Here is a 17,679-nt window from a genome sequence, read left to right on the forward strand (position 1 = left end):
TTATGTTTACTTGTGCTTGTGTGCTGTAAGGAGCTTTTTTTCGTGTTACCATAGTGTGCTCCTTAGGGAGCGCAATGTGGTTGCTGGTTTTTTTTTTATCTCCTACTCTCCCAATGTGTTACCATTTCTTGTTTAACGATGTGAATTTCCCCATTGTGGGACTAATAAAAAATTATCTTATTATCTTATCTTAAATGTAGGAAACTGTTTTTTTGTTTTATTTGCATTTTCCATACTGTCCCAACTTTTTCTGAAAGGAAGTCTTGTTGTTGATTTTTGTTGCACTACATGCAACTCTTTAGTTAATGATTTTTTTTCCATGTGTTCAATAATGACACTAGAAGCACTATTATAGTTTCCTCATCGTCTCATCATTTTCTTGACGATATGCTGGCTCTGCAGCACCACCATCACTCTTCTATTAGGCGGGCGAACAGAAGTCGGAGCCGTATTGCACTATTTCATCAGTTCCGTACGTTCCCTCTATTCTTCAGCTCATCCAAGAGTGAAATGGAACACGGGCTACATCTGTTAAAAGGCTTTCATGAGCCGTACGAGCCGCGCTATCGGTGGATGTCACCGTATCCCAGCGTGAAGACTTTAAACGGGCGGATTCGGTGCCACGGTGACTTATGGGCTCTTTGGATTCTGAACATGAAATAATTTTTTTTTTCATCAGCATCACACATCTACAGTAGTCGGTCTCGGCTCCGTCTGCGATGACGCCGGTGCCACCGCGAACCGGCAGATCTGCGCCTGCACCCCCCGAACCCGTGTTTGGAAGGTGAAGTTTGCTCAGATTAATCATTCTGTCAGGCAAGAGCGCCGAGTCCAAGGGCTAAAAGAGGAGAACGTCCTGTGGATTTTAGCTGAGAGAGGAAAATAGAGCATGTGTATTCCATGTTGGGAGCTTGTTATTAATTCTAACAGTGACATGTGCTGCACAGATGCTGAAGTGGCCCGTGGGGGCGAATGCAGCTTTTCCCTTTTAGATGGATCTAAATGAGAGGCACTTGGTGTCAAGATCCTGCAGCAGCAGCACATTATAAGTCCTTCTTTACTTTATCATGCCTGCACTCTATGGACAAAAGTATTGGGACGGCCTTTCTGATTTCAAATGTGTGTGTTTTGGCCACAACAGTTGCTAACAGGTGTAATACGTAAATCAATTATATAAAAGAAATTAAGGGGGGTGCTCAGGTAGCGCAGCAGTAAAACACGCTGGCACACCAGAGCTGACATCTCAAACTGGGCACCTACATGAACAACGATTTGTTTAAGGGGGTGTCGGAGAAGGCAATCATGACTGATGCAGTTACAACCTCTGCTGGCTGATTAATGGCGCCTGCACAGATACGAGGGATAATGCGTTGATCAGGGTGTGGCTCTCCGTACACAAAGCTGATCCGCATATGAACTCACCTCGTGCAGGTAAAAAGATGCAGTCGGCTACTGCACACGTGTCAGAGGGGGGCGGGTGTGTTAGTCTTGGGCAGAGATGGGGTAATGTAAGTCATTTTGCAAGTCATGAGTCAAGTCTGAGTCATTTGAAACGAGTTCGAGTCGAGTCTGAAGTCGGCGTGTGTGCGACTTACGTGCGACTCAGACTCGGACTCGTTTCAAATGACTCGGACTTGACTCATGACTTGCAAAAAAATGACTCATAAACAACAAGAGTCCCTAGTCCCTACTGAGTGCCCTTGTGTTGCCTACACACTAATCCTGTGATCATGTCTATGGGACCTTAAGCAGGTTAAACAAAGTCATCACGTACATGACAGCTTCTTGTTACCGAAATTTATTTGTGTTTGAGCGTTTCTTTACTTTCTAAACTATCAAAGTAATGAAGCTCAGCCGTCTATCATATTGTGATGTCATCTGGGAGTAAACCTTTATTGTTTGTGATTAACGGTGTAAAAGTTAACGAGCTACATTTGTGTTTTTGGTGGATTGTGAAGCGTTTCTGGATGTTCATTGGTTATTCTCACATTACTGCTAGTTTTTATTAAAGATGAATGAAACGTTGATCCGACATCATTCTGATCGTGTCATTTTCTGCTCTCTGAGTAAATGTCACAGTCCGGGGTAGTAATGAAGCGTCGCTCCCTACTCCCTACACAGTTTGAAGTTCACTTCATTTGAACATTTTTTTTACCTTTGGATTGGAATCTCACTTTAAATGGTGGAATACCCTACATAGTGCACTTCACAGGAACAACCGGGGTGAATGGAACGCTCCTACAGAATTGGTACTAATGCTTGAATGACCGCTTTCTGAACCAATCAGACCTTCTGATTTAAATGTTTAGTAAGAAATGCTGTTATTTGCATTTATTCAGTTTGCGTCACACAGATGATGTCTCAATGAAACGCTTGATTGACTTTCTAACGAGTTCGTGTTTTATTTCACAACCGGGAAAAGTTTGGAGGTTTTTAATTATAAGCATATTTACAAAATAACAGATTATATTCCTAATAGGACACACGGTTATACATTTAATAGCATCTGGAAGAACATAAGCTACAGAAAACATTGGAAATGTATCGTGGTTATGATTTTTTTTTTGTGTGTGTGTTTTGGATTTTGCCCGCTGTGCAATGAAAACAAAACGTATCAGTTGAAGCTTTTAACTGGAACCTTCTTGTTACTGAAATTACATTCATTTGCACAATGACTAGGAAAGTAAAGGCACTAAGTAAAACGACAAAATACAGTCGCTAATCTGTTGTTGTATCTGAACTTACATATTATTTGTTTACTTCTACGCTACATTTCCAATGTTTTGTGTATATTATATTGACTCGTGACTTGACTCGGACTAGTATAAAGACTTGTGACTTGACTCGGACTCTAGTCTAAAGACTCATGACTTGACTCGGACGCTAGTCTAAAGACTCATGACTTGACTTGGACTCTAGTATAAAGACTTGTGACATGACTCAGACTCTAGTCTAAAGACTTGTGACTTTACTCGGACTCTAGTCTAAATACTTGTGACTTGACTCAGACTCTAGTATAAAGACTTGTGACTTGACTCTGAGTCTAGTATAAAGACCTGTGACCTGACTCTGACTCTAGAATAAAGACTTGTGACTTGACTCTGACTCTAGTATAAAGACTTGTGACTTGACTCAGGACTCTAGTATAAAGACTTGTGACTTGACTCAGACTTTAGTATAAAGACTTGTGACTTGACTCTGACTCTAATATAAAGACTTGTGACTTGACTCGGACTCTAGCCTAAAGACTTGTGACTTGACTCGGACTCTAGTCTAAAGACTTGTGACTTGACTCTGACTCTAGTCTAAAGACTTGTGACTTGACTCTGACTCTAGTCTAAAGACTCGTGACTTGACTCTGACTCTAGTATAAAGACTCGGGACTTGACTCTGACTCTAGTGTAAAGACTTGTGACTTGACTCAGACTCTAGGCTAAAGACTCGTGACTTGACTCAGACTCTAGCCTAAGGACTCGTGACTTGACTCTGACTCTATTCTAAAGACTCGTGACTTGACTCGGACTCTAGCCTAAGGACTCGTGACTTGACTCGGACTCTAGCCTAAAGGCTTGTGACTTGACTCAGACTCTAGTATAAAGACTTGTGACTTCACTCGGACTCTAGTCTAAAGACTCCGGACTTGACTCGGACTCTAGCCTAAAGACTTGTGACTTGACTCGGACTTTAGTCTAAAGACTTGTGACTTGACTCTGACTCTAGTATGAAGACTCGTGACTTGACTCGGACTCTAGTCTAAAGACTCGTGACTTGACTCGGACTCTAGTCTAAAGACTCGTGACTTGACTCGGACTCTAGTCTAAAGACTCGTGACTTGACTCTGACTAGTCTAAAGACTTGTGACTTGACTCGGACTCTAGTCTAAAGACTCGTGACTTGACTCGGACTCTAGGCTAAAGACTCGTGACTTGACTCGGACTCTAGCCTAAGGACTCGTGACTTGACTCGGACTTTAGTCTAAGGACTAGTGACTTGACTCAGACTCTAGTCTAAAGACTTGGCAGGCTGGGCGCCTAGACGAACAACGATTTGTTTAAGGGGGGCGTCAGAGAGGATGTCATAACTGACAACGTCATAACTGATGCAACTGCGACCATTGGCAACTGCGATTTGTTAAGGGACAGTGGTAGCTCAGTGGACTAGTCCCACCACTGCCAAGGTGCCACTGTTGGGCCCTTGAGCAAGGCTTCACGACCTACGTCAAAGCGGCTGTTGAGAAGGTCCTGGGTTTGATCCCCAAGTCGGGCTGTTCGAGTCCTTTCTGTGCTGAGTTTGTATGTTCTCCCCGTGTCTGGGTGGGTTTATTTTGGGTGCTCCGGTTTCCTCCCACAGTCCAAAGACATGCAAGCGAGGTGAATTGGAGACACTAAATTGTGCATGACTGTGTTCAATATAACCTTGTGTAAAACATGTAACCAAAAGTGTAAAACATGACGTTAAAATCCTAATAAACAAACAAACAAGTGGCTGTTGTTCCACAAGGTCACATAAAGGTCACTCTATTTTAATACCATTCATTTTCAAAATTACGGATGCTTACAGGCTAAAACACAAAAAATATATATGTGTGTGGTGACATAATAGATGTCGTATCATAAAATGCATTGCAAATTCAGGACCAATTTCAAATAAGGCATCATAAAAATAATGTAAGTCATCTCCCAGCAATTTCCCTCTGCTATTCTGACTGCTTTGAGAAAGAACAACAAGATGATATAGTAATAAAAAAGTAGAATGTGAAGTATTATTTCCACCGTCGTTGCATCGGTTCCTAATCTAAAACTGTGCCGAACACGATGCTTCTCGTACGGCTGGTTGTTTCATAGCGCTGAATAGCTGAAGCTGGTAATATCAGAGCCGGAGGGAAGCATCAGTCACCATGTCAGAAGTCCAGATTGCTTCAGATGGCACCGAAACAAGTGCTGATTTTCTTCCTTTATTTCTGCCCAATTTAGCACAGCCAATTAGTAGGGATGTAACGATGCACCACAAGACAGTTAAAAATCAGTGCACATGTGCCACGATTCGAATCGGTTATTCATTTAAGATGAATCGATATTCACTTTAAACAGCAAAGGGCACTCGCTCTATTCACCTCGCCTGGTTGACGGCACTTCACAAAGTTGCCAGGTAGGATTTTCCAGCCAAATGTATTTATTTATTATTCATTTATTATTATTATTCAGTATTTTTTTTTTTTTTTTTAAAGAGAAATAATAAAAGGAAACTGTCATCATTTGTCTTTAATTTTATTTTGTTTAAAAACATCGGGGAAAAATCATATCGGGAACCCAGTATCATGAATCGTATCGCATCGTGGGTAGAGTGTATAATTACATCCCTACCAATTAGTCTTTTGCTGCTGGGGACCCTGATTGGGTCCACACGTTCCCTCCGATGCAGGCATAGTTCTCCAACCCCTTCTTATTCCCCTATACTTCTGTGGGTTTGCGTGAGCCCAGTTTTGTGCATGGAGAGTCACATGCTGATCTCCACGTTCCTCCACTTCTATACAGACACCTCAGGCTACTAAGCAGGGTCCTTAAACAGCATCAAAGATCCCACCGAATTTTTTAGTCTGGTGGTAATAGTCCGGAAAAGGCGCCCACTGTAAGGCGCCCCTGCAGACGAGAGGGTTAAGGGCTATTCTCAAGGGCCCAACAGTGGCTGCACAGCAGAGCCTGGGATCGAACCCACAGCCTTCTGTTTGAAATTCTACCTACTAGGCTACCACTGTCCCTAATGGGATATTTTGTTTAGGGGTTAAAGTCAGGTTGTATGTAAAGTCAGTCAGTAAGTAAGTAAAGTCAGTAAGTAAGTAAGTAAGTAAGTAAGTAAAGTCAGTTAGTAAGTAGGTAAGTAAGTATGTAAGTAAAGTCAGTAAGTAAAGTCAGTAAGTAAAGTAAGTAAAGTCAGTAGGTAGGTAGTCAGTAAGTATAGTCAGTCAGTAAGTTAGTAAAGTCAGTCAATAAGTAAGTAATGAAGTAAGAAAGTCAGTCAGTCAGTAAGAAAAGTCAGTCAGTAATTGAGTAAAGTATGTAAGTAAAGTCAGTAAGTAAGTAAAGTCAGTAAGTAAAGTCAGTAAGTAAGTACTCGTATCGTGAACCCAGTATCGTAAATCGCATCACATCGTGGGTAGAGTGCATCGTTACATCCCTAGTAGCCACTGATGCACCGCTGCTTTCACATCATCATCACATGAAAATCTTCTTCCCCTTAAAGCTTCTTTGAGCGTCCAAAAAGGTGGAAATCAGATGGCGCTAAATTCGGACTATAAGCGTCTCTCAGTCACGACCGATTACTACTCTTCCTGTCCTGACCGCTTCCAACCAAAATATAAAAGTGTGGGAACTTTTTGAAGATCCCTCGTAGTATTGATGACTTGACGGATCTTAAAAGTTTACAGTCGTGTTCACTGACTCTAAACTGGACAGGGACGTAACCAAGAACCCAGCAGTCACTTTAAAAGAGCTTCAAAAGTCATATGCGGAGATAAGAGAAGCTGTTACACAAACAATCCTCTTTACAGCTTGTTGTGGCTTCAGAACTCTTGAATATGATTGAATCCGCCCTTATATTAAAGAAACAATAAAGTTTCATAAAACCCACTTCATTATTTTTGCTGATTTTTATTTTCCATGACGACCGTTGCGAAAACTCTCAATGCTGTCCGTCAGTATTGTGTATAGTGTATTGCTTATACGCTCCCAGCAAATCGCTTAGCATGCGAAAGCCGATTTACAAAAGCTTTATCAAACTATAATTAGCAGGAGCTGTCGCAAAAGCAGCGGTTATTCAAGCGAATAAAACGTACCTGTAATAAGAGCCGTTACAGTACATGGACAGTGGTAGCTCAGCGCTTAAGGTACTGGACTTGTGATCAGAATGTTTCTGGTGATAACCCTATCACTCTTAACCCTCAATTGTTTGCATTGTATTCAGTCACTGTTGTAAGTCACTTTAAATAAAAGCGTCCGCTAAATGTCACAAATGAGGAGGCCGCACAACAGCACTGGTACTGGAGGGCATGAGCTTGATCCTCCCTGACTTTGATGACTTTAAACTCGGTGTACTGTAAACTCGATGACTTTAAACTCGGTGTACATTTACATTTTCAGCATTTAGCAGACGCCTTTATCCAAAGCGACTTACAATACAGTTACAGTATACCGTCTGAGCAATTGAGGGTCAAGGGCAACCTGGCAGTGGTGGGGCTTGAACCAGTGACCTTCTGATTACTAGTCCAGTTCCTTAACCACTAGGCTATGGCTTGCTCTGTGTAGATTTCTTCACTGGTACATCAGTTTTCTTGTACTTTCTAAAAACAGTCAAATCTAAAACAGTTTTGTTCTAATTATTCAGCTACTGGAGGCCAATAATTATATTATATATAATTATAATAATAAATAAATAAAGTAAGTAAAGTCAGTCAGTAAGTAAGTAAGCAAGTAAGTAAATTTAGTCAGTAAGTAAGTTAGTAAAGTCAGTCAGTAAGTACGTAAAGTCAGTCAGTCAGTCAGTGAGTTAAGTCAGTCAATTAGTCAGTCAGCAAGTAAAGTCAGTCAATTAGTAAGTAAGTGAAGTCAGTCAAGTAGTCAGTAGGTAAGTAAAGTCAGTTAAGTAAGTAAATTCAGTAAGCAAGTAAGTAGTCAGTGCATAAGTAAGTAAAATCAGTGCATAAGTAAGTCAATTCAGTCTGTAAGCAAGTAAGTAAAAATCAGTAAGTAGATAAATTTGTAAACTCAGTAGGTAAGTAAAGTCAGTCAATAAGTAGTCAGTCAGTAGTCAGTAAGTAAGTAGTAAGTCAGTAATTAAGTAATTAAAGTTAGTAAGTAAGAAAAGTCAGTAAGTAGGTAAGTAAAGTCATTGAGTAGTCATTAAGTAAAGTAAGTAAAGTCAGTCAGTAAGTAAAGTCACTAAGTAAGTAGTCAGTAAGTAAGAAAAGTCAGTAAGTAAGGTCAGTAAGTAAAGTAATTAAGTAAGTAAGGTCAGTAAGTAAAGTCAGTAGGTAAGTAAAGTCATTAAGTAAGTAGGTAAGTAAAGTCAGTAAGTAAAGTAAATAAAGTCAGTAGGTAGGTAAAGTATGTAAGTAAAGTAAGTAAGTAAAGTCAGTCAGTAAGTAAGTTAAGTTAGGTAGGCAAAGTCAGTAAGTGAAGTCATTTAGTCAGTAAGTTAGTAAAGTCAATCAGTAAGTATGTTCGTAAAGTCAGTAGGTTAGTAAAGCCAGTCAGTAAGTAAAGTCAGTAATTAAGTAAGTAAAGTCAGTCAGTAAGTAAAGCCAGTCAATTGGTACGCAAGAAAATCAGTCATTAAGTAAGTAGTCAGTCAGTAAGTTAGTAAAGTCAGTAAGTTAGTAAAGCCAGTCAGTCAGTAAGTGAAGTCAGTAAATGAGTAAGCAAGTAAAGTCAATAAGTAAAGTCAGTAAGTACAGTCAGTAAGTACAGTCAGTCAGTAAGTAAAGTCAGTAAGTACAGTCAGCAAGTAGTCAGTCAGTGAGTAGTCAGTCAGTGAAAATGTAAGTAAAGTCAGTAAGTAAGTAAAGTCAATCAGTCAGTAAGTAAAGTCAGTAAGTACTGTCAGTAAGTACTGTCAGTACAATTAGTCAGTAAATAAGTAAAGTCAGTCTGTTTAAAAGGTGAATAGGCTGCTCTAAATTGCTAGGTGTTAATAATGGGGCGCACGCTTGCGTGTTGCCCTGCAAAGGATCGGCGCCTAGTTTACGTCCTCGTTCTCAAAGTGGCACCAGACCCCCAGCGGCTAGGTAGAGGCAGCCAGTAAAAATAAATAAATAAATGAACATAATTGTGCTTCATTTTTAAAGTAAAAGCATCAACTCATTAGACAGTTAAATTCGAACAGGTGGTGAAAATCCACGAGTGCATTTCATGCAAATCAAGCACCTCCCTTATGGACGACCAGAGTCCCAATTCCCATAGTTCAATCCAGCTCGCATATTAATCGTTTTAACCGAATTACAGACGTTTCCAGTTCACGTCCGGCGTCCGCGTTACGGGACTGGGCACGAAACGAAGAACAGGCAATATGTTCATGTTAAGATGCCGTCGTGTCGAATAAAACGCGTTGCAACTCCCAAGGTGAGATTTTGGGCTCTAGAGGGATGTCAGCTTGTGTTTGTAATGCTATAAACTTATATTTGTAGTTGCCGTGCCTCGTACAGGACTCGCATTACGGCCCGCGCGAGCTGCCAGATGTGCTAAACTTGACGGCGGACTGAAGGTGATGAATGGTTTTAGCGTCTCACGTGGCATACTGAGCTTGACAGTTGCTACAGGAGATGAGATGATTGATCACCTCGGCTGCGCCCAAATATGGCGGCGTGTGTGGCGGGCTGACGCTTATCGTCGACTTGATGATGAATGATGCCTTTAGATGTATTTATTTATTTTATTTATTTATTTTATTTACATGGATTTGTAATGCTGCTTCACTTAATAACTCATTAATAACAAGACGCCCAAGAGATGAATCATAGCAAGTCTATTATTATCTAGGAATTAATGCTGTATGTTGACTGTCTTTGCCTTGACGGCTATAGTTGTATCAATTTTAGACCTTTAAAAAAATCACAAACCTTAATTCCAGAAATTTGGGCCCCGATCACATTTGACAAGGGTATATTTGCCTGACACATGCTGGTGTGCAGTCCACCAACCCCGTCTTTTTCACCCGTACTTTGGTGGATTTGCAAGTGCTATTTTTAGGGCCAGTCCTGCACATGGAGAGTCACTCGCTGATCTCCACATTCCTCCATTTCTGTACAGGCGCCTCAGACTACTAACTAGGGTCCTGACACAGCCCCTGAAAACCCCACCCTTTTTGTAGTCCAGTCTTTTCCCTGTGTGGGTTTCCTCCGGGAGCTCCTGAATTGCCCTATAGGTAAAAGGGTCAAGGATGTTACTGTGTGCCTTGCACCCATTTAAAAGCTGGGATAGGCTTCAGCACCCCCCAGCGACCCTAATTGGATAAGCGGTTAAGAAAGTGAGTGAGTGAGAATATAAGTAGCATGGTGATGGTCCAGAGAGGTGTACCACTGTAAGGTGCCCCTGCAGACGAGAGGGTTAAGGGCTATTCTCAAGGGCCCAACAGTGGCTGCGCAGCAGAGCCTGGGATCGAACCCACAGCCTTCTGTTTGAAATTCTACATACTAGGCTACCACTGTCCCTAATGGGATATTTTGTTTAAGGGCTAAAGGCATGCCTTCTGCTGAGACTGTGACTTGAATGTAGCGCTTTAAGCCGTTAATGTTAGGTAAAAGATCAACTTTTGGTTTACTTTTTAAACTTTTGGTAACTTGTCCATCTCCTCTGACCTCTGAGTTACAACAGAGAGGTAAGTAAATTCAGTCAGTAAGTAAAGTCAGTAAGTAAGTAAGTAAATTCGGTCAGTAAGTAAAGTCAGTCAGTAAGTAAAATCAGTCAGTAAGTAAAGTCAGTAAGTAAGTTAGTAAATTCAGTCAGTAAGTAAAGTCAGTCAGTAAGTAAGTAAATTCAGTCAGTAAGTAAAGTAAGTAAGTAAATTCAGTCAGTAAAGTCAGTAAGTAAGTAAATTCAGTCAGTAAGTAAAGTCAGTAAGTAAATTCAGTCAGTAAGTAATTCAGTCAGTAAGTAAAGTCAGTAAGTAATTCAGTCAGTAAGTAAAGTCAGTAAGTAAATAGTCAGTAAGTAAGTAAGTAAAGTCAGTAAGTAAGTAATTCAGTCAGTAAGTAAAGTCAGTCAGTTAGTAAGTAAAGTCAGTAAGTAAGTAAATTCAGTAAGTAAGTACAGTCAGTAAGTAAAGTCAGTCAGTAAGATCAGTCAGTAAGTAAGTAAGTAAAGTCAGTAGATAAAGTCAGTCAGTAGGTAAGTAAGTACAGTAAGTAAAGTCAGTCAGTAAGATCAGTCAGTAAGTAAGTAAGTAAAGTCAGTAGATAAGGTCAGTAAGTAAGTACTCGGACACTGAACCCAGTATCGTGAATCGCATCGTGAGTAGAGTGTATCGTTACATCCCTAGTAGTCACTGATGCGCCGCTGCTTTCACATCATCACATGAAAATCTTTTTCCCCTTAAAGCTTCTTTGAGCGGTCTAACAAGGTGGAAATCAGATGGTGCTAAATCCGGACTATAAGCGTCTCTCAGACAAGAGTCTTTTCATACCCAGCACACTAGCGGCCAGTTTCATCTGCTGCAGGCACTGCCCATTGTGCCTGTTAAGGGCGCCCAGCCGACCGGTACCAGAGCTTGAATTTAAACTCAGAATCTCAGTGCTGGTGTGCTAGTGGAATATCCCCCGTGTCACCTGGGCGCCCTTAATGTGTGTTTTGTTCTCAAATTTGAAACTCAGTAGTGCTATCAACCCGACTGGGTGCCCAACAGGCACAACTGGTCACAAGGAAAGTATATAGCCAGAAGTATGTGGACACCCACCAAATTAATGACCTCAGGTGAATTACCCAGAGGTTTGAGTTACCCAGGGGTTTGAATCCTGGGCTTTGAATTTGATTAAGAAAAAGACTAATTACCCAGAGGTTTGAATTACCCAGGCGTTTGAATCCCGGGCTTTGAATTTGATTAAGAAAAAGACTAATTACCCAAAGGTTTGAATTTCCCAGGGATTTGAATCCCAGGCTTTGAATTTGATTAAGAAAAATAATTAACTGCAATAATTTACTGCAATAACAGACTTCAGAGGTGCTCAGGTGACTCAGTGGTATATTAGTGGTATATTACTACCCCTGCATTCGGGTTTGAATCTCAGTGATGCTCTCGGTCAGCTGGACATCTACACAGTCATGATTGGCTGCAATGGATTGCCGCCGTCCAGGGTATTCCTGCGTTGTGAGCAGTGTTTTCCAATAAAACCTGACCCACCGTGACTATGACTAGGGTAAAGCGGTTGCTAAGTGTTCAGATCAAAGTGCTAAACTAATCTAATGGTTTTCTGTTAAAATGAGAAGTTAATAAGACTGTGTTTTTAATCTTAATAGTCCGTTAAAGTGCTCATTAGCTTTGTATTATCATGAGCTGCTTAAAATGTTAAGCATAAAGGACAAGAGACACTTTGAGTCCTTTAAAACATAAGAATGTTCTCATGTGGCTAAATGCAAATACAGTGATTTTTAAGTAGCAACAGATTGGGAAATGATTTTCAGAGATGCCGTCGAGTGCCCACGTGAAGAGTTAAACCAATCAAGCAGAGTTAGCACTTCCAGCTGCGCCTAAATTCCAGTTCATCCACTGGTGTTAGGGGAAATAAGAGAAGCTTTATTCAATTTCTTGGTTAGGAATAAAAAAAAGCAAATATACGCTTATAAATGTTATAGCATTGTTAAAAAGCATTATTGGTATGTAGTGTAGTGTAAGGATATATAGGATATATATATGTGTATATATTTATGTATATATATACATACATACACTGATCAGCCATAACATTAAAACCACCTCCTTGTTTCTACACACACTGTCCATTTTATCAGCTCCACTTACCATATAGAAGCACTTTGTAGTTCTACAATTACTGACTGTAGTCCATCTGTTTCTCTACAAACTTTTTTAGCCTGCTTTCACCCTGTTCTTCAATGGTCAGGACCCCCCCAGGACCACCACAGAGCAGGTATTATTTAGGTGGTGGATCATTCTCAGCACTGCAGTGACACTGACATGGTGGTGGTGTAGTGTGTGTTGTGCTGGTATGACTGGATCAGACACAGCAGCGCTGATAGAGTTTTTAAATACCATGTCCACTCACTGTCCACTCAAGTAGACACTCCTACCTAGTTGGTCCACCTTATAGATGTAAAGTCAGAGACGATCGCTCATCTAGTGCTGCTGTTTGAGTTGGTCATCTTCTAGACGTTCATCAGTGGTCACAGGACGCTGTTGGGTGGATATTTTTGGTTGGTGGACTATTCTCAGTCCAGCAGTGACAGTGAGGTATTTAAAAACTCCATCAGCATTGCCGTGTCTTATCCACTCCTACCAGCACAACACACACTAACACACCACCACCATGTCAGTGTCACTGCAGTGCTGAGAATGATCCACCACCCAAATAACACCTGCTCTGTGGTGGTCCTGTGGGGGTCCTGACCATTGAAGAACAGGGTGAAAGGGGGCTAACAAAGCATGCAGAGAAACAGATGGACTACAGTCAGTAATTGTAGAACTTCAAAGGGCTTCTACATGGTAAGTGGAGCTGATAAAATGGACAGTGAGTGTAGAAACAAGGAGGTGGTTTTAATGTTATGGCTGATGTGTGTACATATACAGTATATATATACAGTATATATATATATATATATATATATATATATATATATATATATATATATATATATATATATATATATATATATATATATATATATATATATATACTGTATATATATATATATATATATATATATACATATATACTGTATATATATCGTATGTTAATGATGATGTGTACAAACTACCTGTTGCATATAATGATGTATAACCTGAAGATTTGAATGTAAAGGAAAAGAAGTGATTAACTCATCCCCCCAGAAACTGTATAAACTATTAATAAATAAACGTTTCAGAACAGTGAGTTGTATTTGATCTGGACCCAGGTTTGATGTTTTTAGAATCTAAAATAAAGTTTAAAATGCCCCTAGGTGTTAATAATGGGGTGCATGCTTCTGTTTTACCCTGCAAAGGATCAGCGCCTAGTTTTGGTCCTTGTTCTCAAAGTGGAGCCTTTTTTTCACTTTTAACTGAACTCAGCATCCAGTTTTTCTTTGAGTTTTGTTTTAGTCTAATAGTCTGGTGCGAGAGATTGGACTCTTTGTGCCACAACAATCCAAAATCCACTAATGAGCAAGTCAAGGGCAACGGGTCAAGCTTAAAACTCACACAATTATAAAGGACCAATGCTTTCTGTTTGGAGTAATTGAATCAGTTGAAATTAGGACCAAACAACTAGAATCTAATCTAAATAAAGAAAGAACTAATGACTGCAAAATGCATGCAAACCAGAGGTAGTGTTTATAACAATCATTTAATGTAATAACAGACTGCACAGGTGCTCAGGTGACTCAGCGGTATTTTATTGTAGCCCACTGCTTCTAAAATACGGGTTTGAATCTCAGTGATGCTCTCGGTCATCTACACAGTCATGATTGGGGTTGATGGCCAAAGCTCTGCGATGGACTGCCGCCCTCCAGGGTTTTCCTGCGGGTCATAAAAATAAAATGTAAACAATAAATAAATAAAAAAGCAAAAATAAATAAATTTACTTATTAATTTTTTTTTTTAAATAAGTAAATGATTAAATTCATAATAATAATAGCAATAATAAATTAAAATAAATAAAATAAATAAATATTAATTCATATTATTATTAATTAAAGTTAAAAAAAAATAATAATGACATTAATAATAATAATAATAATAATAATAATAATAATGAAACATTTGAAATAAATAAGTACATAATTAAATTAGTATTAACAATAATAAAAGTTTAAAATAAATAAATAATTACATTAGGAATAATAATAATAATAATAAAAGTTTTAAATAAATAAATAATAAAATTTATAATAATAATAATCATGAAATGTTTAAAATAAATAAATTATTAAATCAATAATAATTAATAATAATACAAATGTAAAATAAATATATAATTACATTAATAATAATAATAACAATAATAATGATAAAAAGTTTAAAATAAATAAATTATTAAGTCAATAATAATAATAAGTAACAATAATGAAACATTTAAAATAAATAAATTATTAAATTAATATTATTATACTAAAAGTTTAAAATACATTAATAATAATAATAATAATAAAAATAATAATAATAAAATAATAATAATATTAAATATAATAATGAAACTTTTAAAATAAATTAATAAACCAAAATAAATAAGTACATAATAATAAAAAACTTGAAATAGGCAAATAATTAAATTCATGATAGTAATAACAATAACAAATAAATAAATCAATAAATAATAATAAAAAGTTTGAAATAAGTAAATAATTAAATTTTTTTTTTTTTTTTACATCTGGTAGGATGTGGTTTATTGTATTTAATTATTTATTTATTTATTTATTTATTTTTCAGGTATGGTGAACTACAGTGAAGTGTCCGGCTATCCTCTAGTACAGCACTGGAAGCTCCGATCTATTTTGTATCATGTCAAGCTCAATCAGTGGACCCTGTCTCAAGGTAAATCTATACCAGACCTGTCATTTCTATTCAGGTTGATTTTGTTTGTCCTGTTATGGTGTAAAATAGCTTGTACACAAAGTCTAGGGCGTAATTTCTAAAGATTTATAATACAGCTTTTTTCTAAATATTTACTAATTATTAGTTTTCTCGCATATTCAGGTTGTTTTAGTGTGTGGAAGATGTGCTCAGGGACAAATACATTTTCCTACCTTGTAAAACAAGCAATATTAATTCTGGTAATTATCTGATAAAATTGTACAAATACACGCTCGGGTGGAGCAACATCTATTGTGCTAACACTCACTCACTGGCTAGGCCTGTACACAAACACAGTTGGCTTTGTTTGACGGGGTAAGTTTGCAATATGCAATCTCCATGACTGGGAAGGGTGGGGGGGATTGCTGAAGTCAGAGTCACATGTCACATAGAGCTTAGCATGGCTCTTCATATAAGATACGGCTGTGTCGGAACCCAACACTGGCAGGTGATAAGAAGCTGCCACAGATTGGACATGAGTCTGAGAAAAAGAGCACACAGGAAGAAACTCATCACACACGGACAATCAGACTAAGCCTCTGGTTTATTACCGGGAGGAAGGAGTTTATATAGAGGAGATAACGTGTACGTGAGAAGCTGCCGGGATTAAAGAGAATCATTTACAAGCAGAACCAAGTGAATGGTTAGGTGTTGGCATTGTTTAACATTCAGAGGGGGAACATAACCTGTTGTTATGTAGTTCTGTGGGTAGCTATTACTGAAATGAGCACCTCTGTTGTAACACAGAGGTCAGAGGAGAAGGACAAGTTACCTAAAGTTTATGGACACCTTGATATTTTACCTAACGCATCTAATCCCTGATATGATCAGGGATTGTCCAAGCATCAGCGGATTCATAATCGATTCCAAACAGGTGATGTCAAGCAGCATCCAGGAAAGGTCTTTGATGAGCAAAGATGATCAGAGGATCTCCAGTTTGTCAACAAATGTGTGAGAAAATGATTGAAATGTTTAAAAACAATGTACCTCAAAGAAAGGATTGGAAGGGATTTGCATATTTCTCCCTCTACAGTGCATAATATCATTTAACGATTCAATGAATCAGGAGGAATTTCTGTGCGTAAAGGCCAAGGGTGCAAGCTTAAGCTGAACGCCCGTGATCTTCAGTCCCTCAGACGGCACTGCATCAAGAACCGCCACCCAACAATAGCTGATATAACCACATGGGTGAGGGATTACTTTGGCAAACCTTTGTCAAGCACTACAATACAGAGTTACATGCACAAATGTCACTTAGAACTTTACCGTGCAGAAAGAAGCCTTATGTTAACCATGTACAGAAGTGGCGTCTACTTCTCTGGGCTCGGAGGCATCTAGGGTGGACCATCACACAATGGAAACGTGTATTGTGGTCAGATGAATCAGCAGGACGCCGTGTGCTGTCAATGCCCTTGGTAAAGATCATTTACACTTCTGTGATGCAGCATTAATGCAGAAAAGTACATTGAGATCTTAGAGCAACAAGATCCTTTTCCAAGGACGTCCATGCATTTTTCAACAAGACGATGCAAAACCACATGCTGCACACATTACAAAGGCATGACTGCGGAAGAAGAGGGTACGGGTACTGGACTGGCCTGCCTGCAGTCCTGACCTGTCCCCAATAGAGAATGTGTGGAGAATTTTTAAATAAGAAAAATGCGGCGACGACCCCGTACTGTTGCACATCTTAAGACATTTGCAGGAAGAACGAGACAAAATAAATACTGAAACACTAATATGGTAAATGCTTTACTGTCCCAACATTTTTTGGAATGTGTTGCAGGCCTGAAATGCAGGAATGGATGTTTATTAATAAATGAAATGAGTTAAGCTGTCTGCAATTGGGTTCATTCATTGTAACATTGCAGGCAAGGCAGACAGTAGTGACCCAACGCTAGCAATACAGCTATAGAGAGGTGTCAATGCCATTTTTAATTTCCTTGGACCATCTGTACGCTGATATAGTTTACCATGTTTACACCTCTTGCTCTTCACACGTTCTCCTAAAAAAGCAATGAAATCCCTAATCTGGTTTTCTTCTTCAGCTTTCAGTTCAGCTATCCATTCTCTGGACGGTGCCACACAGCGCACTGACTTTGTGTCCATACTGAAGGAGTTTGGGAATCACTTCATCCAGGAGGCGGTGTACGGCTTCGAGGAGTCCTGCACCATCTGGTACCCCAACAAGCAGGTGCAGCGCCAGCTGTGGCTCGAGTATCAGGACATCAGTAAAGGTAACCGGCTAGATTATTCAAAGATTATTCGATGCGAATGTTCTCGGATGGTCATCATTTTTTGACTCAATTGTTAGTCCAGACAGTGGAGCGGCGGCTAGCGCTGTAGTTTTTTTAGAGAACACGTCTGGGTGTGTCTGTGTGGGTTTCTGTGTGTATCAGGATACACCCATAT

General features: G+C 39.1%; 1 protein-coding gene across 4 annotated transcripts in view; it reads left to right on the forward strand.

Annotated features, from left to right (window-relative positions):
* The window catches only part of astn1 (astrotactin 1), a 427,949-nt gene that overhangs the window by 286,394 nt on the left and 123,876 nt on the right, over positions 1-17,679 (forward strand). For all 4 annotated transcript variants that reach the window (XM_062993914.1, XM_062993915.1, XM_062993916.1 and 1 more), the window contains 2 exons: positions 15,124-15,228; positions 17,316-17,504. In XM_062993914.1, the coding sequence (XP_062849984.1) occupies positions 15,124-15,228; positions 17,316-17,504 (294 nt within the window). The remainder of the gene's footprint in view (positions 1-15,123; positions 15,229-17,315; positions 17,505-17,679) is intronic.

The sequence above is a fragment of the Trichomycterus rosablanca genome, chromosome 4 (assembly GCF_030014385.1).
Source record: "Trichomycterus rosablanca isolate fTriRos1 chromosome 4, fTriRos1.hap1, whole genome shotgun sequence".
NCBI classification, from domain to species: domain Eukaryota; kingdom Metazoa; phylum Chordata; class Actinopteri; order Siluriformes; family Trichomycteridae; genus Trichomycterus; species Trichomycterus rosablanca.